The sequence below is a fragment of the Sander lucioperca genome, chromosome 2 (assembly GCF_008315115.2).
Source record: "Sander lucioperca isolate FBNREF2018 chromosome 2, SLUC_FBN_1.2, whole genome shotgun sequence".
Lineage (NCBI taxonomy): Eukaryota > Metazoa > Chordata > Actinopteri > Perciformes > Percidae > Sander > Sander lucioperca.
In genome coordinates, this window is record NC_050174.1 from 6339733 (window position 1) to 6366162 (window position 26430).

A 26430-nucleotide genomic window follows, 5' to 3' on the forward strand; every position below is an offset into this window, starting at 1 on the left:
GTTTTACAGACAGTTTGTTACAGACAGATAAATACAGCAGCTCACATCCTGCTGTTATCACAGTGGGAGGCAGTGTTCTCCTATTTAGGAACCACAATTGTCTGCCTGTAAACCTAACATACCAAACACTATCGGCTGAGGCTCTGTCACATCCTCTTCAGTTTTCCTTTGGCTGTCTGCCTCCTCCAGTTTGTCCACCTGAGGGCAACAAAGACAAGAGAATAGATCAGACAAGGCTCACTCACACGCCGCAGATTACAAAAAAAAGCGTGATTTCATACATTGTAGGTATCCTGAGGAAACCTTGTAACTCCATGTACTCAGCTTTGCAGGCTGTTTAAACTTAAATCCAAGCAAAGATTTCAAATGCAAATTTCAAAATGTGTCCCATGGCCCATTAGTAACATCATAAAACAGCTGTCAATAAAAAAGAAAATATTCTAAATAAAAGATTTTTGCTAGACACCTACAATGTAGTGATCACAGTGTGCCAGTTTTATTTAAATTGCAATTTATTTGATGTTATACAATAGACCAGAAACTCAAAATGCTTCAGTTGTAAGACTACACTAAAGTTTACATTTCATATTACACAAATAAATGCTGATAAATATGACTGGTTAACATGGTACATATATCATACCCACTTCTGAAAGACAAAACTACACACAATACTTCACAGTGCAGCTAAGGTTACCTGAGAGAAGATGCCATGCAGGTTTGGTGAGAATTTCTAATGCAGCTCCCAGTACAAATGTTAAGTCAAGAAAAAAGGGCCCATTTTTCCAAATCACACAAAAAACAAAATAACCCCTAGTGTTATCTAACCATGCAGGTAGTGACTGCTGAGAATGACTTTTACTCCTATCACCCCAATTTGTGGAATAACATTTAATTTATCCTGCTTAAAGCACTACAATTACATTTAAAAAACCCTCCAAAGCAATGTCTCTCTCCAGATTCGATGTCCTTGTTCCTCATCAAATAATTCTCAGACCTCACTGTTGACAGTTGTCACCATTTTTCACATTCTGCAGAAAATAGTTTCCAATGAACTCTGTTGACAACAAGGTATGTGGGTTATTATGAATAATAAGATAACAAGGACATCGTATTTGGAAAGGCACTGCTTTTTGATTTTCTAAAATGTCTAAAATGGCACCAGAAATAAAAGCAGATTCACAGCAATGGGACAGGGCAATGTCAGGTACTGCAAAAACTCAGCAAAGAATACCAAAACTACACCATGGCTAGAAACCACTGAGGGAAATGTTTTATTTTGTTTTGGTATTTGGGTGAACTGACCCTTTAAAAGTAAAATTATAGTAGGATTCAAGGTTAAAGAAATATTACATTGTGTATTAAGTAAAGGAGAAGCTATACATGCCTATCTGCTGATGCTACATTTCCAGCCATTCACAGTTACCAAATCAATAAATGACAAAGCTTCCACATGCATCCTGTGAGCAGGCCCTCCTGAACAGTGTTTTTCATTCTGCTGTTCTAAAACCAAGCTATATATTAGCTCACAGGTTAAGCTCATCCTTTGCCAGGCATACAGTGTTTGTGCAGTGAGTTGGTTGTAGTGCCAATTTTCCTTGTCATTAAGCGCAAAGCAATAATCCGGCATTGTGCTTCAACTTCGGAGACAGCTGAATACAAAAGGTTTCTGATGTAAGTTGAGATTAATGTAAACAATGGTTCTGTTAAATAATTTAGAATAAAAAAGGTTGAATTTCTGTTGAGTCATCATTTTTAAGAAATCATGACTTAACTCAAGAAAAATAAATTGGACAAAAGGGTGAAATGGTTAAAGAGCACCTGTAATGCACTTTTCTGTATATGAGAAAACATTATATAGTGTGTGAATGAAAAATAATTTCTGAAATGCAGATTTGAAAAATAGAAATGGATGTATTTTTTGTATATAAAACAAGACATAATTTGGCTATGCTGCCTATCGATTGCCAACACAAAATGTTGGTACAACTTTACTGCTGTCTCTTGGTATTTGGTGTTCAACTACTCCTAAAAAAATAAGTTGCTATTTCACTTCCTGAATGGCTGCACTGATTCCATCACAACCAGTTTGACCAGTCATTTATGCAACAAAGCATTTGGTCTTTTGAAAATTCTGATTAGCTGAAATAGACTGAGAGGATTTCCCCATAGACAGAGGAACTTTTAGTTAGTATTTGTAGCCCTGCACTGGTCTAACAGTTAAATATTTGAAACTAAAACTTGTTAACCTGGAGTTAGAAACATGGGGATGCATCTAACAAGTCTAGAGTGGCTCGCTCTCTTTATCTGCATTCATGTCTGGTCTTTGGAGAGCATTAGCCAGGTGGAAAAAACTCTCATGATTTTTCATCAGCACAACTGAAATTGTTAGGTTTTTTTTTAATGCCACTTAACACTACATATGTAGATGCAGCCCCAAAAGAGAGGAGTTAGAGGGTGAGAGGTATCTGTCAGGCCAGGACAGGCTAGTCCTGGTCCTGAAGAACAAGATGGTGCACAGGCTTTGACTCCATCAACACAGCGTTTAAAGTTAGTGGGCTCTCAACTGGTCCGAGACTCTTTAGACCATATTACACCTCCTGGAAACAGTGTAAATCTTGAAGTCAGTTCAACCTTCAATCATAAAATGCCGGCAAGTTAGGGGTCTATAGAAAATACATTATAACCTACCAAACTATTGCACATTATGAATTTTTTTAATCCCACATAAGCAGCACCCATCTTCCTTAACTGTAGCAGCTAATTATATTTGCATTGTTAACATATATTCCTTCATATAATGGTTCTTAAACTGTTCTAGTCATGCACTTTCTCTCTAATCAGCTCCATGGTAGAAACTGCAAAAGAAGAGATGCTACTTCAGATTGCAATGACCTATTTTCACATTTAGCCTGTTGCTTTTTTATTTTTGCACTGAGAATCAATAGACAGCAGTGCTCATCTCGCTTTCGCCTATTTAATATTTTCATAAATCTGTCTCTGCTTCTCTGCTGAAAGCCTTTATTTGAAAATAAGAATGCAATGCCAATGTATTAAAAACATGTTGTGTTGGTGCTGAAGTGGAACAAAAGCCTGCACAAACCACTACAGTTCTCCAAGACCAGAGCTAGTTAGGCCGTACTCAGTCTACAGTCCATGCTAGGTTCCTACATCAGAAACCTAAGAGATAAGTTACAACAAAAAAGAGACAGAACACATAAGAGAAATAAAAAGAGGGCCAGAGACCGTCACCTTCGCTGCAAACTCATCAACCTGGAAAAGAACCCAAAGAGATGACCTCAAGTGACCTCACATGTCTACAGGTCAACATTTTAGGAATCATCATGGACACCAGAGGGAGTTCACTGGCAAATATACACTTAACTACCATTACAGTACATAAGAAAGCCTTATCTCTGTAAACTACAATTCCCAGTATGACCTGTTTGTCAATACCTCCAGGAGATATTACAGACTATTGTCCACCTCTCACCTGTCAGTACAGGTTTCTTCAGGAAATTAAACAATTTAAGAAAAATAAACCAATTTTGGTACACAGTAAAAATGCAGAATTTCAAACTTGTTTCCTCTAAAAGAAATACTATAATTAAATAATACTTTTATGTTAAAACCGAAACTTAAAATTAACAATAAAGAACAATAACTCTTTGTATTGTTCTTCAGTGGAGAACTAACCTTTGTCAGGTACTCTCTCATGACCTGGATGAAGTATGGCATGGCAAAGTCCATGATGTTGTGCCTCCAGGCCAGCTCCAGCACCACGTCAGGGTGCAGCAGGTCATAGGAGGCGAACAGGCAGGCAGCGAAGCACTCCTTCCTGCCCTCCTCCAGGAACCACTGGAGCAGAGTCTCTGCCAGCTCTGCATCCTTAGATTCTGCGACATACAGCATTGCATCCTGGGAAAGATGGGAATACAGTGTGTTTAATTGTCATTAAAGCATTCATGCAAGTTTTAGAAGTTGTCTAAACAATCGTTTCTGTGAAGACCTGGCTTCTGGAGAGAAAAGCACTGACATGATTTGCTTTTCCTGTCTTTACTTGATGTTAGTTGGTCCATGTATCTACTGTATCTCCAGATACTGTATATCTTCTATCTATCTAACGAATAAACAAACAAACAGTGCCATCTATAGGAACATGGAGGTACGTGCAAGAGCTTTTCTCAAATATTGTCATTCATTTTTTTTCCTTACCTTGTAGAGTTTGTCCTTCTTGCAGAGCTCTACACTCTGTCTCCAGCGGTTGTTGCCCTTGTACAGGTAGGCAGCAATACGCCTGAACTCAATCAGTTCATGTTTCTCTAACCTCTGCGCCAGGCCAATGGTATCAAAGTTGTCATAGGCATCGATGGATGCTCTCAGGCCCTGTGGATAACACACATAATGAAAGAATATTACATCACAGACCAAAAAGTGAGACAAGGGATACCTGAACCAGTTAGTTTCTTGTAACCGGAGATCAGCAATGCGAACTAGTGACCACAGAAGCTGGGTAAATTTACCACTATTTAAATGTACTATTTCAATACTCAAGTCATCTACAACATGCAGGGGATAGGCAAAATAACTGAATAGCTACTGGGAAAGTTTAAGTCTCTTTTCATCATGTGTTGCCATTATTATGTCTACCTTCTATTTTCAACGTTGTATTGTATTGAGACGGTTTGTGAACACAGCACCAACTGGTTACAGGTCCACATGGAGTGCAGCAAGAGGCAACTGCGTTGTCCCGTTAAGGAAAAGTGCATTTGGTCAAACAGCTTTATCAGATAAGGCTACTCGTTGGTGGTACTCCATCCCAAGCCACATTAGAAATTTTAAAACATATGCCTCTTTTAAACATAACTTAAAGAAGTGGCTAACAAGTAGTCAGCATTGTCAATATTAATTTAGGCACTTAAACTTGCTGCCATCTCTCCTGCTCTGCCTGTGAGATTGTCACTATTCACAAATCTTCTATTGCTTGTTACTGTCCCAGCAATGTTGTTTTTGTGCATGTCCACCAAAATGTATGTCAGTGCTATTGTGCTTTGTTTGTTATCTGGTTTGACAGTTCAGCTCAGTGTGTGTGTGTGTGTGTGTGTGTGTGTGTGTGTGTGTGTGTGTGTGTGTGTGTGTGTGTGTGTGTGTGTGTGTGTGTGTGTGTGTCCTGGTGTTGATCTTAACCAGCTGTTCTTGTTTTTATGTGGTTGTCTTTTAGCATTAGTATAATCAACTTTTATTGTATAGGGCCAAATCTGTATGTATTATAGATAGCTTAATACTTTTATCTCTTTTTAGGGTGAACTCTTACCACCAGTCCAGGGACAGCAGATGTAAAATAGCCTCCTGGCTAATTCTGGCTCATTTTACTTTTATGTATTATTAGTGTGCATTGTCCCTGATAAATTAACCTGAAATAAATAAAATAAAAATAAACATCAGTAACAAAATGGCTGAGAGACCTGGTAGTCTTCCTCCTCTGTCAGCAGGTTGTTGAGGGCTTCATTGACGGACTTGTTGTTGTGATTCTGGACAGACCTCAGGTAAGGCTTGATCAACTTCAGCTGGTTCACCTGGTCAAGCAAAAACAACCCGTAATCATGTCAATCATGTTTTTCACTGCATACTGAATGTAAAGAAAAATACAGAAGGTTTGGTTCACAGTGGTTGACCTCGCCGCTGGTTACCTTGCTGAAAAATGTGACAGCTCGGCTGTGGTCCAACCGCGGAGACAGAATGGTCAACAGGTCATTCAGAAAGAGGGGTTTGTATTCCAGGTAGAAGGAAAGACATTTATAGTACAACTCCACATTGGCAACCTGAGGAGAAATAATGATACATATAAAGATCACAAAATGTAAAGATGTTTGAGAAGGAAATGAACAGTTCAGTCACACTTTTACCTTGGCAATAATGTCCTTGAACAGCCCTTCTTTCCAAGCATCTGTCGGATGAGACATCATTGTGATGGCAGCGTTGTCAAACTCCTCATATTTATCATAGAGGAAAACCAGCTCTGCCCACAGATGAGACTGCTCTGCTGCACGAAGAACCTGGTAGACACAGAAAAACGCAGAACAATGTCAAAGTCAGTCAGGTTTCAAACTGGAGCAGTCTTTCTGTCAAAGTTTTGTTTGATTAAATTCATGGACTCAAATTTGGTATATTTGGCTAAAACATGACATTATATAGACCCTTTTCTCAAAATCTAAAGTGCTTTAGAGAAGCAGAAAAACTCCTCACAAGATCAAACAAATGAAAAGACATAACTCTAAACCTGTTTTTAACACAAGACGTTGTTAGAGCCAAAAATCGGGTAAGTATGATTTTTTAATTCCCCTACCTTGGTAGCTGACATGTATGTTTGGGTTTTTAATCGTGAGTGTTGATAAATCAACAGGATGAAGTCCAACAAACTGAGGAATGTTGACCAATGCAGGTACTACATTTTAAACACGTACTTCTTTTTTTTTCTTTTTTTTTAAATCTAGTACTTTCAAGGCAACCATTTTGAAAGGATCTTCTGTGCTCACTATTACTTTCCTTTCAGGGTGCTGAGAAGAAGCAGAAATCTTTGCAGAGTAATAAATCAAAGGAGTTCATGGCACACGAGCAGCCTCCTTGTGTGTGAAGAACTCTTTGACTTTTTTAAAAAAGACAGAATTGTTTAGAAACCGAACAGACACAGAGGCATGCTCTACCTTTGGGATGTTGACTCTGGACCAGAAGAGCTCCAGGTGCTCCCTCATCTTCTGAGGCTTGAACTTTGAGTAGAGGATGGCGAGCTCGGTGAACATGCCCATGTGGGCCCTCTCCAGACCCAGCGCAGCCTCCAGCAGAGCAATGAGTTCCTCATAGTACCCGCGGTCCTGATAGTAGCTGATCAGGTCCTCCAGCTCGTCAGCGTGGATCACTATGTGAAGGCCGCAGATTTGTGCCAGCCGAAACTCCTCGCCATCCACACATGCAAAACACACCTGATGATCGGAGAGAGGATATTCCTGAAATCTTCTGTCCATATTCTAATAAATGAGAATCTACAACTATACTAAATAGCGAAAAATGAATATATCTTCATGTTGACAAAAATAAAAATAAATCTAATCAGGTTGCTAGCATTCAAAAACTACATCTCCCATGAGGCTCTAACAGTGCTTCTCTGGCTTGTTCACATGATATGGGATAATAAAAGACTGATGTTTATCTGAGAGCGTTCCCGCCATCGGAAAACTCCCAATATGGTATTATACCAATTAAATTAGCATTCAGTTACCTTAAATGGCAGACCTGGCATGAGGTCATCAATGTTTGTTTACTTTTCCAGGCAATGTTGTAATACTGAAGACCAAGTCGGATATATCAGTTGGGTATGGGTAGGTGCTCAAATTTGACAAGCCAATACAGTATCAGATACTATTTTATCTTAGAATATGCAGTATCACGTTTCAGCGTTTTAGACAGAGATAAAAGATGATAAAACCTTCTATAACGAAAAAGAAAGATTCCCAATAATCCATTGTCAGGCAAAGGCCAGTTGAAAAGAGGCTAAACTTTTTTGTGGGCCAGTTACCTCCTTCCATGTACGTGTGCTGTTGGCTTTCCTCGCACTGTCCACAGCTGCCTGGTACTCTCCGAGGTGGACTAGTGTGGATGCGAGGCGAGCAAAGTTGGACACATTGTTGTACAAGAGCTTGGCTGCTTCATACATTCCCTCATCATAACATCTATCGCCCACCTGGAGAAAGAGAGAGAAATTAGCAGATAGATGTGCAGTTACTACCAGGTGTAAGGCAAAGAACAGCATGCACATTCTGCTACATAATCCTCTTACCGCTACAGCTGTGATGTTTTTCTTACCTGCTGTATGTGAGCATTGTTGGGCCCACTGACAAACTCTTCCAGCTCCGCCAGACGGTTCGTTTTAGCTAAAGCAAAGATCAGCTCTGTCTCCACGTAAGACTCTCTCGCTTTCTTTCGAGCCATCTGAAGGAATTTAACCAAGTCTTCCCAGTTATCTGCAAAACACACCACCTTAAAGGTCAACTCAGATCAATCACACAAGAAAGACAATTATTGTGAGCTGCTGGCGTGTAACAGTTATACTACAAAGCAAAGGCTTACTGTTCTTGCTGGCTGCGTTGACCACCTCCATGTACGCTGAAGGGTCAACGGCTTTGATATACGAGTCAATGGCCTCCTTGACCAGGTCTCTTTGTAGCTGAGCTCTGGCTAACTGGCTCCACACCGCAGGCTCATTACAGCGCTCAGCAAACTCATAGGCACGATCTAAGTTCCCTATGTGCTCTATCAATACCTAGAGACATGAGGAAAGGAGAGAGTTGCATTATACAATCTGACATACAGGTATGAGATTAAAAGAAAGTTTTAAGAAAGATGCAATAATACAACCTGCAGCATCAATTGCCAATACAGATTTTAAATACTCATACTCAGCATTGGCAAATTAATCAATACTTTCAATGGTCTGAGCCTTGGGGAGAGTTATACAAATCCTCTGCTAAAAATGTGTAAGTGACAAGATTCCTTACAATAAGAAAAAGATGATAAAAATGTTACAACTTGGGGTAATCAAGATAACTGATGCATATATTAATGTAACTTTTTACATTCATGTTATACTGCGGAATATCAAATAAAAGAAGTACTCTGATCAGTATTCAACTTTAGCCAATACACTTACTGAAGAACTTGGAATTTAAAATAATATTATCAGTGCAGCTGGAGCAGTATAGCTTTTATTTTACCTGTATGGCTGAGGTGTTGACATCAAACTTCTTGAAAATGGCAAACGCTTCTTCAAAGAGCTCATTGCTGATGGCAATATTAGCAATGTCTGGAGCGTCGTAGTTGTCTAGCTTGTTAATGTACTCCATCACACGAGTACGGTCGGCCTTGATGGCCGTCAAAATCAGCAGGTTCTGGAGGTTTCTGGGAAATACCCAGAACAGGGGGATTATTAAAAAGATGACAAGTAATGTGGTTAAATTATTATTCAATTTTCAATTCAATTCAATTGTATTTATAGTGTCAAATCACAACAGGAGTTATCTCAGGACATTTTACAGATAGAGTAGGTTTAGGCCACACTATAATTTACAAAGACCAAACAATTTTAATTTCCCACAAGCAAGCATTTGGTGCGACAGTGGCGAGGAAAAATTTCCTTTTTACAGGCAGTAACCTTGGACAGCAATAGAAGTGGAAATAAAGAAACGAAAATGGGGATGGATTGGGCACACATTGCGGAAACCAAAGAATTCCATCACACGCCAAGCCCTGCAGTGGAACCCACAGGGCAAACGTGGTAGAGGGAGACCAAGAAACACCTGGAGGAGGAGTGTCACAGCCGAGATGGAAAGAGCTGACTACAGATGGCAAGATCTGGAGAAGCTGGCACAGAACAGGACATGGTGGAGAAATATTGTCAGTGGCCTAAGCTCCTTCTCGGAGTAACGGGCTTAAGTAAGTACGTAACCTTGGACAGACCCAGGCTCTAGGTGGGCGGCCATCTACCGCTGCCAGTTAGGACACAGAGACACTGATACAGATATACAGAAATATTGATTGGATTTGATCATGATGCCTAACAAGCTGTCCGCCTGCTGTACCTGTGTTCACTGAAGACAGAGTTATCAAGTACAATCTTCTCCAGCAGTTCGATCAGCTCGTTGGGCAGGTCCGCAGTCATGAAGGCCTTGACTGTGACTGACACCTCCTCTGGGTCCTGGGTCTCTGACAGTGCTGTCTGCACCACCTGAGATAAGATAGAATACATCAAATAAACATTGGAAAAACACCACTCATTCACATCCTGCATTACTTCAGGAGTGGAGCTGGAGGACACCTAACCTGGTCGATGAGTTGTCTTCTGAAGGGGTTGTTTTCTTCTAACACATTCGCCCAAAGCTCTGGATCTTTCCGTCGCACAAGATATCGAGCCTCACTCTTGAATAAAGAGTTCTCATTGCACACCTGAGAAGAAAACATAGTGAACAAGTGATTAAAGATGTATCTATGTTAGAATGATGTAAATGATCCTCTAAATGCTGCATAATGTGATGTACACACTTTGATGAGCTCCAGGTCACACTGTCCTCTCTCATAAGCCACACAGGCCAGGTGGGGGTCTCTCTTCTCGCAGTATTTTCCGACCACGGCGCTATCGTAGAACGTGTTCTCCTTCAGGAAGCGTTCGGGTGTGTTGTTGCTGTCAATGTAGATCTTTGCCAGGGCATTGTGGGTAGCCGGCTCCTCACATCCATCGTGGATACGGGACTCCAGCCATGGCAATAGAAGTTTTAACCTGAGAAGATAATGGAAATACACACTGTTTTGAAAAATCATCTTCACTAAAGCACATAATATGCAGCATTTAGAAGAAGCTTTAAACTAACATGCATCTGATGAAGAATGCTCTCTAACCCTTGATACTGGTGGTATGAAGCGTAAATTATATCTCTGGGTTGATGTCTCACTGTTACTGTTACGGTAGTGTAATGCACTGACACAAAACTAGATGGCAGTGTTGTGCATTCAACACTGTCATGCTATACTGGAAGTATTTATGTTAACATTCTCTCACAATTACTTTCTAATACAGAGTTGTAACAATGGGTTTGCAGTAAAACTAGCTTCACTGGATAAGGAAAAGCTCATTTGTTGAGCGTTATTGAGCTAGCTGTGTAAAACATGGGCCTCCAAAAGCCCAGGGAGAATCAGCATTGGAGGCACCTTGTGTGCTAAAATTTAAATATTTATTCCAGCTTCTGTAGAGCAGAAACTGCTGAGCGTACACAGAACGTACAAAAGACAAACACAAGAGCCTTCATATTTCTTCATATTTACTTTTCTGCATGTTTCAGTCACCTCTGTTTGTCTTTTGCTCTGTGTGTGAGTGCGTTTGGTGATTTAAGGACATCAGACACTATAATAAATATTTCAATTTCTGCAGGCAAGGTGCTTCTGACTGTTTTGTTGTTGATCATCTCAAGCATTATTGAGAAAGAGATGATTATTTTTTAAGTCAGTTTTTATTTATTTTGAAAATGTGAAAACTTAAAGATCACTGTTTTTTCTTTTAGGTGGTGCATTCTGGAAAAACGTAAAAAAAAAAATAAAGCGGTTCAAACAGACCACAAACATGTCTTGCCAACAAACCACTACATCTACATTTTTAACCTATTAGGTACCTACAGAGACGCAAATTATGCTTTTGCCATAGGTACCAAGTTACTTTGATGGACAAGTATTAATCAGATGTTGAATCTAATGAGACATACAGAAGTAACTAGGGCTGGGCAATATATCAATATTATATCGATATCGTGATATGAGACTAGATATCGTCTTAGATTTTGGATATCGTAATATGGCATAAGTGTTGTCTTTTCCTGGTTTTAAAGGTTGCATTACAGCAAAGTGATGTCATTTTCTGAACTTACCAGACTGTTGTAACTGTTCTATTATTTGCCTTTACTCACTTAGTCATTATATCCACATTACTGATGATTATTTATGAAAAATCTCATTGTGTAAATATTTAGTGAAAGCGCCAATAGTCAACACTACAATATCGTTGTGGTATCGACATCGAGGTACTTGGTCAAAAATATCGTGATATTTGATTTTCTCCAAATCGCCCAGCCCTAGAAGTAACTATGCAAAACATTTACCATTTTTACCATTTATCATTTAGTCTTACCTGTTCCTCTTCTCTACCTCCTCCACCAGCTCATCAGTAGAAAACTGCCCTCTGACCACCATGATCAGGTTTTTAATGACATCCTCAGCACAGTCGACATCCAACAGACCGCCTATCACCACCGGTAAACGACTGGGGTTCACCTGAAAATAAATTGCAACAAATTCTAAATAATGATGTCAACATTCAGCACAAATGAGGCTTGGATTAAGTGGTAACCAGCGATGTATAAAGACTTGATCTTACTTTCTGTACGTAGATTTCAATGTATTTCTGTAGACTGTTGCGGTAGAGGTAGAGCACCAGGTCGTGGACAAAGTCAAAGCGATCACACACAATGATGAGAGGAAGCTGGTCTGTCAGCTTGGCCTCCTACGAAGAGAAGAAACATGAGATTAAACTGTATCAAATGGGTAATTTATCACAAATTTGCTGCTGAATTATAAAATAAATCAAGAACACTCTGACATGAGGGATCTTTTTTACCTTGAGGAAGTTTTTAACCCTCTCTGGGTCGTAGCAGTTGCTCTCTCTACAGATTCTCTCCACTTCTTTGATCTGGCCTGTTTTGCAGGCAGCCTGGATGTACTTAAAGTGAACGTCAGGCTCCTGGCTGAAATTCACAATCGACCCAAGGAAGTAAAACAAACCTTGAATAGAGATGGCAGGGGAGAAACAGCACAAAAGTCAGCTCAATCTATGATAACTTAAAACCTAAATTTAACACATTCTCTTGCTTTAATTCAACATGACCCAGAACTGCAACCTAACCCCCACCCATGTGTGACACCTACCCTCATAACTCTTGAAGGATTCAAAGAGCTCCACTAATGCCTCAGTCCCCAGCTGCTCATGATACTTAGATGCTATCTGGACACACAGCTGCAGGTTCTGCCTGATGTTAGCCGACAACATGGCCCTTAAACACTCCAACGAGTCTTCTACTGATAAAGAGCCGAAGAAGTTCACCAGCCACTAAAAGGAAAATCAGAATAAGGGAAAAGGAAGATAGAGAGAAAGTGAGACAGCGGGGTAAGAACGGAAGAGGAGGAGAGGAGGGGTTCAAAAGGCATTTTCACACATCATCTAAAAAAAACAGTAAAAAGTGGCTTCTCCCAAGAGAACGATATTCACAGGCGCGACCAAACATCCACAGGCATACCTCAGGGTTGAGCAGATGTGTGTGCACCACGGCTCGTTTGATATCATACAGGTCGGTGTAGTGTTCAAGAGCCCTCTGCAGCAGACCTGCCTTCTCACACAGCTGAGCAACGTGGGCACGGTCATAGTGCGTAAACATCTGGTTCCCCAGGATTGCATCTGCTACCTAAAACAATTCATACAGACATGAACACACAAACAGTGTTTAATATTACCAAAGGTGGAGTTGCTTTTTGTAAATCAGGAGAGTAAGACAAATCTGAGTGTTCACCTGGGGGGCATGTATGAGGTTCATCTCAAGCAGACGTGTATGTAAGTGTCCTTCGGCTGGGCGGTTGTTCTTTAGAGCATCCAACAGGAAGGAGGTGCACTGCTGGATCAGGTTGCCCTCCATGAATACATCTACAATCTACCAAAGACCAAGGGGAAAGAAAGAGAAATAAAAAGAAAGAACAAATTAAGGAGAAATGTTAGATTTTTGAATTCCTACCATCTGTGAACCATGATTTGAGTTAGCATGCATGGTAAGATTATAGTCACACACTATTAAGAACCACAGGCCCGGTAGCCAGATGTTTCAGCTTTTCTTATTTAACAACATCTGTAGAAGCAACAACTGAAAATGGCTGTGCGTGTTAACTTAGGGAAGCATCAGGTCATCGAGTTCTCTGGTCGAGATTTGAGCAGAGCAATGATGTGGCTTTGAAAAAGAGGAGGGGGTCACTGACTCAGGGAATTCCTTGCATTGCTGGCACATCTGGAATAACACAGACGGAGGCTCCCACATTGGGCACTTTGTGTGTTTGCGTGCATGTGTGAGGGTAAAGGTGCAGATGTATATTAAAAAGAGGGAGCAACATTGTATGTCTTGAGTGAGTGAGGCGGTCATGTTGGTGTGTCCGTTACCTGGTTGATGTTGGCCAGCGGCTCTTCATCCTGGACCAGCATCTGGGCAAACTGCAGTCCCTGGTCTGGACTGACACGCATTACATTTCTCAGCAAAAACACCCAGTCTGGGGTGTAGCCAACCTATGAAAGTACAGTTGATCAACCAGATAAAGATGCATTTCTCAATTAAGTGACAATGAATTCATAAAAAAGACACCTAGTATTATATGCTGTACTCAATATACAAAGTCTCTCAAATTTACAATAAACATTCCAACACAATATGTTTCCACCAAATAGTATTGTGTGGTGTTTTCACACACTAAGTTATACACGCAATAAATAAATGTTTAGATTTAAGGGGCTGCACTCGATATTCAGAACATTAATATAGCAGAAAACAACTATTTTCTATGTAAAGATATAGTAGAGTAACGGCACTTCCTCTGTGTGTGTTGTAATCCGAGATTCTCTGTTCTTTGTTTTGGTAGCCGGTCCTGCCACGCGTGCATGTTAGTGCATGTGAGTGCCTTTGGTATCTGATGGCGAGGGCCAAGCAAAGCATCGGTATTGGACGAGTTGGGGAACATACTTTGAGCCATGTGGAGGCAATCCCCAACCACTTTTTTTCTGAATATGGAGTACAGCCCCTTTTAAATAAGGAAATGGAAAAGTGGAGTCATTCGAGCTCCTTGATTACCTTTTTAGCATACAGCACTATCTTTTGGAACTGGCCCGTCTCAGCGAAGCACTGGATGACCTTGTTGGGCACGTTAGCTCTGAGGTACACACTAAGAGCGAGGGTGGGGTCAGAGGCCTTCACCAGGTCTCCCAGCTCCTCTGAGCACTCCAGCTACAACACATCATACAATCAAAGTTACCAATAGTTAGTGATCATTGTGTAGATGATACTGCATGGTAAGCAAGCAGCATTTAATGGTTATGTTGTTCTAATCATCCAGTCCTACCTTGTCCTCCTTCAGCCATTTCTCCAGTAGTTGCTTGCGGCCCTGCTGCAGGACTGGCCTGCACAGCTCCAGAGACTCAAACTTGTTAAGCTGGCCCTGGTCCAGCAGAATACCAAAGTACTGCAACAGTGGCGAGGCCTGACCTGGCTGGGCCGGGACACTCTGAAACTTACGGATGGTTTCTGCCGTCCGTAGGATACCCTGAGCAGAGGAAGGATGGCAAAGAATATTTACTACATCTTTTGGGCTTTTTTGTGCTTTATTTTTTACAGTGGGTGTAATTGGTTCAGTTTACATAATCACCAGAGCAATACTCAAATTGATCTACATTAAGTGCAAATGTAAAAATGTGTGCAAGCACCTTTTCCTACAATTCTTTCTGACTTTTTGCCAATGCATCTGGCACGTATTAGGATGTGTAAACACTACAATGTAGCAGTAAACACAGGCGTACCTTGGGTGCTGATGCAGCAATCTTTGCAGATTCTGAATAACTTCCCTGGGCAAACAGAGTGTTGAACTTCCTGGCAAAAATCTCCTCAGCCCCAGCAAGGTTGGACCTCACAGCCATCCTCAAGGCTAGATCAGGGTTCTGCAGGACGTTGGTGGCATAGTTGACAATGTTTTCCTCCTCAACACACACTGACAACACCTTTAAAAAAAAAAAAAGATTAAACAAATAAATACTGCTCAGTAGATCAGTTTTCATAAAATGTTTGTTCTGTGGGTCTTGAATAACATTGAAACGTTTCTCTTTAACAGACCTATTACTTATGTTGTAAATAAAATAATGACTTATTGCCTGTTTACTGTTAGTTTCTCACCTGTCCCTTCTTGTTGACCCCAATAATTCCAGAGGTGGCTTCATGAGGGGCGGTTACAAAGATGGTCTCTGCACTGATTCGGTTCATGTAGATGCACACTCCAGACTCCAGGTCATACAGGTGAATGTACCCGTACTTTGTGATCAAATATATTACACCGTGCTTATTACCAATCTGAGGAAAACGATCAGAGACAGAGATTTGAAGCGTTTAACAGCCACCCTTAGTTTACCCCAAACTAATAAGCAGCAGGGGTCTTTCCTTACCTGCATAGCTACAGGAAAGTCTGTCTGAGCCTCTGGAGGGAAGAACACATCCACTGCTTTCTTAGCAAATGGCTGGTTTCCTGCAGCTGGCTGACCAACTTCAATAATGTGCAACTGGAGGAAGAAAGTGCACATAAAGAAACAACCACAGTAGGCAGACAACCACAGTAAAGCAATAATATCTACACAAAGGAGCTGTTGACCAAGAAGCATGAAGCATAAAGATTGTTTCTCCCATGATCTTAACTAAAACTCTACCTTTTTTGCAAATCAGAGCTCTTTGTTCTAAGACTAAATCCACTGTGACAGCATCATGAGTGAAATCATTGTGTACAGTCTAGGGGCCCTCACCTTTCCCCCAGCCTGTGAGCGCACAGCAAAGCAGAAAAGGGTGGAGGGTTTGGCATTTCCCTCCACTTTGAACTCCCCGAAGGCAGCGGCGTGGCCCTCAATGGGCTGGGACACTTTCCTGTCAACAGAATACAGCTGCATCGCCCCAACCACACGGTTTTGCTGCAGGACAGAGAGACGAAACAAAGGCAACATTATTGATGCATTTAATTCATTAACACTTAAAGGAATAGTTCTCTATTTTGAGAAATTAGTATTCACTTTCGTGAGTTAGACAAGAAGATCAATATTCTACCCTGAAGTCTCTGCTGGTTGCTGGCAAACTCACAGTGGCGAGAAAAAATAGTCCAGCACGTAAACTTGTCACTTTTGCACTTTTGTTGTGATCCCCACAGTGTTAAGTTCAAGGGGTGTCTACGTCCTGGGCAGCCTAGAAAGGGGTATCTTTGCAAGACATCTGTGCTGCTGCGACCTGGGGGTCTTCATGTACCTTCACTTGCCATTACCGTGTCAATGTGGCGGCTCCCCACGCTGTGACAACAGCCATCCTGTCAACGGCTTCCATCCCTTAGTATGGTAAGCATTTCTCATGACCTTGCTGGTATCAGTCATGCTCCCTAAAGCACTGCCGTCTGGGAGTTTGATTGAAATAGAATGAGAGTTACTAATGTAGCTACGGTTCTATGAATTCTGGATGATCACCAGAGTTATCTGTCACTCAGAATCTGGGTGAGAAGACTCTGTAGGAACAGATTGTGTGATGATGTTAGGGTTTTATCCTAAAGCATGCACCCTACGTCATCGCATGGTCATGGGTGACTTTTTGGCCTAACTACTCAACCTGCACATATGCGAGATGGAGATACATCAGTGCTAAAGCACCGCCGGTTAGCAGTCATCCAGAATTCATAGAACGCTCATTATCCAGCTCTGTTTTTTTAATGCAGGCTTCGTGCTAAACTTTTTGTCCTATGAGCTATAGATAAGGGATCAGAGAAAGAGTGATTAATCATGCTAGTTCTTTAAAAAGATATTTTTCTGTCATGTGCACTTCTACTGCGTAAGACAGGAGTAAACATGTTCATGTGTGTTTTCATACCTGTGCAGAAATCCCTATCAGCAGTAGCCACTTCTGTTGTTCGTCAGTTCTGTAGTTGATGATCTGACATCCCGCCAGACTAGCGTGCCGATCAAACACTTTGTTGGGTTGGGAATCCCCCTCCATGCTCCAGTGAAAGACAGCCGTATCCGTCACCAAGGCAACAGTGTTTACCGATATCCACTTCCAGAACATGACCTCCTCTGTCATAGTGTGAGCCTTCACCTTACTCTTCATCTCAATGTTGAAGATCTGCAGCGTCTTGGCAGCTGAGGGGAGGTAAAGAAATGGAGGGAAGCAGTGAGACAAACAGGACAATACCACTGTACGTACTACCTGCATGGCATTCTATAACAAACAATGACGATGAGTATGTATCACATTTCCTGCTGAAATACATTTTTTTGTATTTCATTAACTATTTATATAGGGCTATTTTTCCTAACAAAGGAAAACCACATTTAACCTATTTTTTCTTCAAGTATTAAAAACAATTTGGGCATAAATAATACAACTTTTTTAATCAACATACACAAATTTGTGGATGTTTGAGATATGAGGCTGTTTTGTTTTGTTTTGTTTTGTCTTGTCTTGTTGTTTTCAAGATCGTTACATATATATCATCCTAGTGGATGCCCCCTATCCCAAACTACACTCCCACTGGCCACCCATACATTTTAATTTGAAATATTTTGAAGAGAATAAATATTTAGCCAAACATAAAGAGTGGAGCAAAACTTTGTCTTTTGCTGATTTTCTGAAATGTTGTCTGGTATCTTGGAATTATCACTGATAAAGCCAGCCCATTTAGTTCACCCCCTTATCATAAAAATCATTTATTCTCCTATATCTTGTGGTATCTAACCACACAGAGGTTTAGTTTTATTTGAGCAGGTTTCAATATATCCGTCTCTAAAATTTCTGTCACCACCTCAATATATATACATGAGGGGCAATATAATACAGTTAAAATAATTTTCTTTGTGGCGCTTACATCATTGAAAAAGGTCATTAAAACAATTAAAGAAACAATGTAGCTGCTACTCTGAATAATACACAGACCTCCATATGAACAAGTTTGAATGTAAATACTTTGGAACACTGAAACTGAATAGTAATTTTTATTGGGACTATTTATTCGGAGAAGCATATTCTGTGGATTATTTAAAGTGACAGAGACAGTTTCTGCGAAGAAGTGACAGCTTGATTTTTTATTTTAATGTAACAACTGTTCAATGTTGTGAGCACTACAAAAAGGCCTTTACCTCCACTGTAATGGGGGAATCTCATACACAGATATGTCGAAACGTGAGCAAATACTCTGCATTGCTAGATACCACTAGAGGACAGAGAAAGTCTGTTATTTGCCTTTATGGTTAAGTGTGTTTTATAGCCTAAGGAAGCAGCACAGTACCCTGGCTGACACTTCCTGGGTGCAACTGACCTCAGCAGACGGCAGCTTTACGAAGGTCATAATGACTAACTGACTAAACTTAGAGTTTGGCAGAGCCATAATAATGTTTCTGTGTATCTGTGAATATTGTTGCAAGCCCTTCATATGACCGGTAACAACCTCCATTTACCAATACATTTACAGTGTGAGGTAATGCATGAGTCAGGTGAATACTGGAGCTGATGTATAAACTGCCATCAGCACACACAGCTATGATGATCCATGAATGGCATCCCTTATATGCAGCAAGGAAAGATCTGATATGGCTGCTGGCACACGCTCACACAGGCGTGCAAAGACACACATGGTGCCCCAACACTTTTCAGTCAGTAGTATCTGATATGCATACCACATATAATAATAATAATAATAATAATAATAATAATAATAATAATAATAATTTATACTTTATTAATCCTGCAAGGGAAATTACAATATGTTCACTCTGTTGTTAGAATACACAATACACACAGGCCTGAAATACACACACATGCTGAGTGAGGGGCCTGCAGCTGTCAATGGACAGCTGCAGGCCCGAGCAGTTGGGGGTTCGGTGCCTTGCCCAAGAGCACCTTGGCAGTGCCCAGGAGGTGAACTGGCACCTCTCCAGCTACCAGTCCACCACTATACTTTGGTCCGTATGGGGACTTGAACCAGCAACCCTCCGGAAAGTCATTTCTAAACAGTTGTATGTATTTTGATTGATTTGTGGTCAAAATAGCTCTTTGTACTTGAGAGGGGTATATGTGGTATATGGGGTACATGTGAAGCTTTTATGAGAGAGACATGGCTAAGGTGTCATCACAACAGAGTGCCAGATGGATAGACAGACAGAAAGCAACTCACCGTCTGAGAAAGAACAGAAAGCAAGGGAGAAAAAGCAAAAGTTTCAATCAGGTAAGAATGAGAAGAAAAAGATAGACCAGAGGGAAAGGGCAAATGGGGGCATATAATCCTCAGAGGGAGGGGAGGAGAGAGAGAGAGAGAGAGAGAGAGAGAGAAGCATTATAGGCAAATCATCCTGATCAGTGCTTGTGTTTGTGCTTCAAGGGCTAGATTCAGTGGCAGAAAATCAATTTGCACAACCGATTTAGTACATTCAGGCAATAGAACTGAGTGCACTCTACATATTAACAGCCTTGACAGAGCATTAGTCATTGCATGACTGTGGCATTCCCACTGCAATACAAGTAGATGGCTAAATCTGTTAGAACTGGAGACAAATAAACAGTGCAAATGCCATGCAGACTTCATTCTGGGAATTTAAACAACAATAATAACCTTGACACTTGGTATAAAGCGACTAATAATCGTCTCACCATACATACTCTTACTGTACCTTTCAGGGCAATGACCTTGCTGGCGGGATTCATGATGGCACTGTCGGCAGAGATTGGTCTCCTGATTGGGTTAGTGGGGTCGGACATATCCACGATCACCACCTGGTTCTGATCGCCCACCTTCTCTCTGATGCAGATGAACTTGTCCGACTCCAGGGTCAGATAGCTGAACCCAATGTTGGCTGGGTTCACGCCCATGTTCTGCAACTGGAAATATTCAAAACAGTAACAATGAGAACGTTTACCCTATTTGAGTAACTTAACTACTATACTTTTTAGCATTTACATTTTTTATTTATTCACGTTCTTGTGGACAATTATACCTTAATAACTGACAAATACATTTATAAACAAAAAATATTCATATATCCGCTTACAAATACATTATACCTTCAATTCTAAATGGGAACAGTGTTACCTAGTCTATATCCACTGTAACTCTGGTCGATTTATGAGACTATGGTTAACTGCTCCTCAGATCTCTGCAGGGTAAATCCAGACAGCTAGCTAGACTATCTGTCCAATCTGAGTTTTCTGTTGCACGACTAAAACAACTTTTGAACGTACACATGTTCCACCAAGACAAGTTTCTCCCCGAGGCTATTTTGCAGCGGCACCGGGGATCTGTGCGGCCGCCACCCATGATGATTTTCATTGGTTTAAAGCTATACCATTAAACCAGAGCACGTTCCTCTCCCATCCCAGAGTGCTGTGTGGACTAGCCAGACCCTCCTCCGCAGCGATGTGGAGGAAGGTCTGGCAATGCGAGACTAAGTGTCACCTAATAATCATTGGAAAGGATGAGTTGTTAGATTCATAGTTTTAATGGTGGTGGAAACAAAACATGTTAAATGAATAAAAACATAGAAGACTTCTCCATTTTAGTGTGCCAACCATATTTCTATGGTGCCTATATTTGGACTAAAAGTAAAACTCAGCCGGAAGTGGAATATTCCAACTTAACAGAGTTACAGGACTCTGAAGGAGTCCCGCCTCCATCACAACAATAACAACAAAAATGATTGGGAAAACATATATGACAGTAGCTGACATTTGCCTTGGTGGGGGAAAAAGCAGCATGAAGCAGACCAAAACAGTGTTTCAATTAAAATAGCAGAAGGTCTGTTTCAATTTTCCAGGGATATTCTTAAAGGTTGTTTTCCAGACAGGAGGTCTGGTGGACACAGCGGACGACAGGATGTTAACTCAACAGAGCTTTATTTTACACTCTTATTATAGCTGCTAATAATCTCCTGAATTTACTGAAGTATTTTAAGAACTAGGTTTGATGACGGTTGCCATTTTTTAACATGCACAGCCATTATTGAAACCATCATCACATCTTAATTATACTGAAAAAGTACAGTTTTTTTCAGCATGGCCTGTTGACAGCTGCACATAGACAGCAAGCAGTAAGGACGTTTAATTACCAACATAAACCAACCTAATTATTCAGCCAAAACAAGTCTGAAACTCCCGAATAGAGATCCACTAAAACCAAGAATACATTTGAATGTTTTAATAAAGCATCATTAGCAAATCCAATTTATTATTCAGCACATTTACTTTTCTAATGAGAAGAAGTCCCGAGACGCAACACGCACAAGGCCGAGCTGATGTCAGTTTCTGCTGTGCCAAATCTTAGCAGAACTTAAAAACATGAAACACTCCACTTCGGTTAACAGCTGCTGAACAGAGGAATTATTGTGTACATTGTCAAACTAACTGTGAACTGAGAGGACAGACCAAAACATGCTCTCTCCCTCTGATGACTGAACTGACTGCATTATGCCGTCTGAGGCAAGCGGAAAGGAATCCTTATGCTCATCACAAGGACTGCACTATCTCACAGTTGGCTGGTGGAGCAGGACAACAAATCATGACTGCTGAGCCATTTCACCTCTACATAACAGGAAGGATGTAACATCATCATCAGTCGGGGGTGGACAGAGGGGTCACAATGAAAGAAGCTGTTTTCTAGCAGGAAAAGCTTTTTCATTATTTATATCCAAGAAATGGCATTTTCAGATTTCCAATTACACTAAGTAGATATTCTAAAGCTGCACGAATCAAATGCGTTTATATCACATTATCAAATCACTATTTGTTATGTGAAAGGAGTTTTCAGTGACAAACCCACAGAGAATTCTCACCCGACTCAGCTTTGTAACCGCTTTTAGCTCATTGTTTTGGTTTTATGACCTACAAACTCTGCTCTCATAAACCATATGTTCAGCAGCAATTAATGCAAACTTTTAACAGAAAATGATCTTATCATTTTATTGTCCTATAAGCTTCTACTGTCCAACTTAACAGCATTAATAGCAAGCTGAAAATAAAAAAAATAACACATCTCATGCACTGCATAACAGTGGAACACAATTAATTTCTTTGAAGATCAGTTTACAGCTGAAACGATAAATCAATTGACGAAAACTAAAGAAAACAAAAACACCAAACACTCTGCTTTCAGCTTCTATCTTTGGGTTTTGGACTATTGGACTCACAAAATAAACAATTTGAAGACTTCGCTTTGTGCTCTGGGAAACTGTGATAGCCGTGTTTCACTTCTTTCCGACTTTTTATATAAATAAATGGCAGAATAATCAATAATGAGACTAATAGTACCCTCGCAGCCCTGCAGCATTTTGGTTGTTTTATATATAATTTTGCATACATAAGCCATATTGAGATACATATGAATAATGATGAGTTCAACCACTAAGCTGCAACTTAATGTTTAGTTGGTTTCTGTGGAGTTATAGGGACGTACAAGATAAAGGCTTCTTGAAAAGGCCACAGAGAAGACCTGAGGGAGGATTGGAGCCATATGCTTCATCTCCTCAAGACTGCCAAAACTATCTCTGGAAGGAGAGGGGAGGGAAAGGAAACCACAATAAAGATAGTGGGGGAGAAGATAAGAATGGGAGTGAAAAGAGGAACTCAAGACATAGTCCAGCATTATGCTAAAAGCGAAGGGAGGGTGGGTGTTAGGAGAGAAGCCAGAGTGATACATGTACCTTTTATGAGATAAGAAGAAGGAGGGATGAGAACTATGTCTGTCCAATGCAGTTCCAGTAACAGGATTTTCGGCTCAGGGTGGGGCAACTGACTCACCGGAAGAACCCCGCCCCCCCAACTCCTGAGTAGAACATTCCGGACTGAAATCACACCTTAACTGCAACCTACTGTCTCTAGTGACCTATAAACTACCTCGAGTAATACATGTTCACACACAGACTCCTATGTGTCTTCTTTCTTCAACAGCTGAGATTAACAATCACAAAAATGGCAGCAGAACTTCACTGATGATACAGATTGACGGTATTTGGTGAGTCACTGGGTGGACACATTGCTGAGGCACTGACACATCGCATAAGCAGCTGAGGTTTTTGGGTTCATGAGAAGATTATACAAGCACTTTTTTCATTCATTAAAAACTGACGCATGCAGCAAAAAGACGTGGAAGTGTTGCCACTTCACACTTTCTTACACAAGCGATAGGTACATGTATAATGAAAACCTTAAAGCTGATCCAATCAATATTCTCTGCTTACAATATTCTCTGCTAACACTGGTTCAAATTAATATGTGTATGTAAAAGGGGTTGCTCGTCATGATAAACCCACAGGAAATTACCACACAACTCTCTAGTTCCCCTCATCTCTACAGAGTTTTATGGCGTCTTTCAGCTCATTGTTTGGTTTTCTGGCATGCAACTTTATTGTTTTGGTTCACTCTCACCGCTCTCATCAGCTCCCTAAAAAAGTTATAGCCCACCAGAATAAACACCAGATAGACAAAGCTAGTAACTAGCTGGTAAACGTAGAGGAGCATTTAGCTGCTAAAAAGCCAAATATTTCCCTCAGGAGTTGGTGGAGACCAAAACAGAGTTAAAAGTAAAGTGAATATTGGACTAACTAATTCATCAGCGGACAGATATCCGACTCCAATTGAATGCTAGTGTTGCTCTGTAAACAATGGATGAGTAAATTAACAACTGTTGACAAACATGTTTTCCATATTAATTTTAAAGGTGATAATATGTCAGTGTTGTTTTTACAGCTTAATTCCGCTGCCCTCAAGTGGCCAAAAAATCAGTAAACTGAACATCTTTGGATTTTGGACTGTTGGTCGGATTTCACCTTATAATTAGAAAAGTATTAGAGCTGTGTATTGGCAAGAATCTGGCAATACTTATATATTTATACAGGGGTTACGACTTAATATAATGCAATATATTGCGATACTGTAAGCAAGGCGTTATATTGCAATTTTAAGAAAACTGTCATAGTATACACTGAGTTCAAGTTTTTTTTTTTATTGTCTCACTACAATGAAATGGCTACTATGGGGACTAACATCATCAAACATGAATACAATTGGGCTCATTGAATCCACAAGAGTCTGAAGCAGTTCAGATCAAAGATTCGCGACGAGACGAGTTGAAAACTTCTTGCAACGAGTCGGTCTGCAGCGTTCTAAAACCTGCCAGTTCACACCAATAAGACGAGGCGATACGGTGTATCATCTCTATGACAACGCCTCGTTATTCTTCTGTTCTAACTTCCAACTTTTAGGCTTTTGTAGCTGGATATATCATTTTTCATATCCTATATATATATATATATATACACTTATCATATCATCATCTTACTCGACAGGCTGAGTCGCAGCGAAACCATCAGCTTGAGTCCAGCTGAGACGGGCTGGTTCAGACCGCTGCAACTTTTCCCTGCGACGTTCTAAAACGGTTTCGTCTCGTCGTGAATCTTTGGTCTGAACTATTTAGGAACCCCAATATGCAAAAATATATAAATATTTTGGATAGGAAAATAACACATTTATACTGCATGTTTTTTTGCCCAAAACTGCTTTGGATTAGCATAAAGTGGACGTGCCTGTAAAGGGGAGACTTGTGGGTACCCATTGAATCCATTTCCATTCAGATATCTTGAGGTGAGAGGTCAAGGGACCTCTTTGAAAATGGCCCAACTTTGGAGCCTTATTTAGCCCCCTTCCCGACAAGCTGACATGTACCAATAAATGTCTTAGGTTATCTAATTTCATATGATACCAATAGGGTTAATTAAAAAGCAATACAGTCTTTTTGAGAATTGATACAGTATAACAAAACATAATATCGCAATACTCAAGTGTATCGATATTTTCTTACACCCCTTGAAATTATAGTGGACATTTTTCAGTATTTTCTGACAATCTATAGACAAAACAATTCATTGGATTATCTAGATAGGAATCTGCAAACTAATCATCGATAAAACTAACCATTAGTTACAGTCCAGTTATTGCAGGTTTAACAGTATCTGACTCATTTAACATTACAGAAAGACACAATGTGCATATTGTATGTGTGAATGACTTCTCTTTCAATGCATTCATGATTTAGTTTTGGTGACTGAACACAGAGGCTTATCCTCATCCCTACCAGCCACTGCTGCGGTCACAGATGTGTTCTGTTAGACTGTTCTGTCGTTCTGCTTCCTATCCTTGTGTGATTTGCCAGACTGAAATAGGGCCTGCTTACCTAATCTGTCTATCACATCCGTTGATGTGCTGGCATCATTTCATCAGCACAGATACAGCAGCACACCAGGATGCTGTAAACAGCCGCAGAGCAGCAGGTTGGACTCTCCTAACTCAACTAGACAGGACAATGTTCAGGTGCTTCGGAGCTGCAGGACATTTTTGCACTTACACAAGCTGCTACAGGACGTAGGCCGCTGCAATGACAGCCGGCAGCAGAGCCACATAAGCTGCAAATGACTCTCACTTTAGCACTTTCATAATTCAACAGACCATTCTCTGTCCTCGTCTTTTTCATCTTGCTACCAACATAATACACACAACACACAGTTTGCAGGCCACAATGTTGTAGCCTACATTCGGCTCCAACTAGGGCACTGGTCCATTTGGTCAATTAATGACACACTATGACACGTTCATTCACAGCCTGGACCTTGGATCATCAATCATAGTGAAATAAACAAGCAGAAAAGACAAGAGTAATGATGGAGAGAGACTGTACCACACAGCTTAGCGTTAATGACATGGCTACTGAAAATTAATACTCTTGAACCTCTCACAGCTAAAACAATAGCTCTAAGATCCAGGCTTTATCCTCCGTGTCTGTATTTGACACCAGAGTAGTGGTAAAGAATTGTTTTGAGTGGAATAACCAAGATATTTGGAGCATTTGGTTTGCTCTTTATCTCATGCAACCTCTAGTTCAACAAGCTGGTACTTCATCATGAAGCTGGGCCCATGTTACACCCCTGAACCCCAGCCCAGACTGCAGACACTGAGCTGTAAATACCAGGCAAATAAAAAAAAA

At 40.6% G+C, this 26430-nt stretch overlaps 1 protein-coding gene and 1 long non-coding RNA gene across 6 annotated transcripts in view; one reads left to right on the forward strand and one right to left on the reverse strand.

The window, feature by feature from the left end:
* cltcl1 (clathrin, heavy chain-like 1) overlaps positions 1 to 26430 on the reverse strand; it is a 30652-nt gene that overhangs the window by 2212 nt on the left and 2010 nt on the right. Inside the window, exons 2-32 of one of the 5 annotated variants that reach the window (XM_031305696.2) lie at positions 20075 to 20282; positions 19582 to 19584; positions 17283 to 17551; positions 16184 to 16345; positions 15833 to 15946; positions 15567 to 15740; positions 15197 to 15394; positions 14743 to 14943; positions 14475 to 14627; positions 13793 to 13915; positions 13158 to 13295; positions 12888 to 13052; positions 12520 to 12700; positions 12212 to 12375; positions 11972 to 12097; positions 11726 to 11868; positions 10093 to 10327; positions 9874 to 9996; positions 9633 to 9778; positions 8769 to 8952; positions 8125 to 8317; positions 7861 to 8018; positions 7574 to 7738; positions 6705 to 6980; positions 5907 to 6056; positions 5691 to 5822; positions 5466 to 5576; positions 4216 to 4386; positions 3697 to 3918; positions 3247 to 3273; positions 123 to 198 (exon numbers count right to left, since the gene is read on the reverse strand). In XM_031305696.2, coding sequence (XP_031161556.1) covers positions 123 to 198; positions 3247 to 3273; positions 3697 to 3918; positions 4216 to 4386; positions 5466 to 5576; positions 5691 to 5822; positions 5907 to 6056; positions 6705 to 6980; positions 7574 to 7738; positions 7861 to 8018; positions 8125 to 8317; positions 8769 to 8952; positions 9633 to 9778; positions 9874 to 9996; positions 10093 to 10327; positions 11726 to 11868; positions 11972 to 12097; positions 12212 to 12375; positions 12520 to 12700; positions 12888 to 13052; positions 13158 to 13295; positions 13793 to 13915; positions 14475 to 14627; positions 14743 to 14943; positions 15197 to 15394; positions 15567 to 15740; positions 15833 to 15946; positions 16184 to 16345; positions 17283 to 17551; positions 19582 to 19584; positions 20075 to 20282 — 4891 coding nt within the window. Of the gene's footprint in view, positions 1 to 122; positions 199 to 3103; positions 3181 to 3246; positions 3274 to 3696; positions 3919 to 4215; positions 4387 to 5465; positions 5577 to 5690; positions 5823 to 5906; positions 6057 to 6704; positions 6981 to 7573; positions 7739 to 7860; positions 8019 to 8124; positions 8318 to 8768; positions 8953 to 9632; positions 9779 to 9873; positions 9997 to 10092; positions 10328 to 11725; positions 11869 to 11971; positions 12098 to 12211; positions 12376 to 12519; positions 12701 to 12887; positions 13053 to 13157; positions 13296 to 13792; positions 13916 to 14474; positions 14628 to 14742; positions 14944 to 15196; positions 15395 to 15566; positions 15741 to 15832; positions 15947 to 16183; positions 16346 to 17282; positions 17552 to 19581; positions 19585 to 20074; positions 20283 to 26430 lie in introns of those variants that run through there. The other 4 variants (XR_004106032.2, XM_031305697.2, XM_031305698.2 and 1 more) reach the window with 4 other exon arrangements.
* LOC116054294 lies at positions 12812 to 24639 on the forward strand. Its single transcript, XR_004106036.2, has 3 exons — positions 12812 to 12823; positions 21486 to 21495; positions 24489 to 24639. It is a non-coding gene; the product is annotated as an uncharacterized LOC116054294 (long non-coding RNA).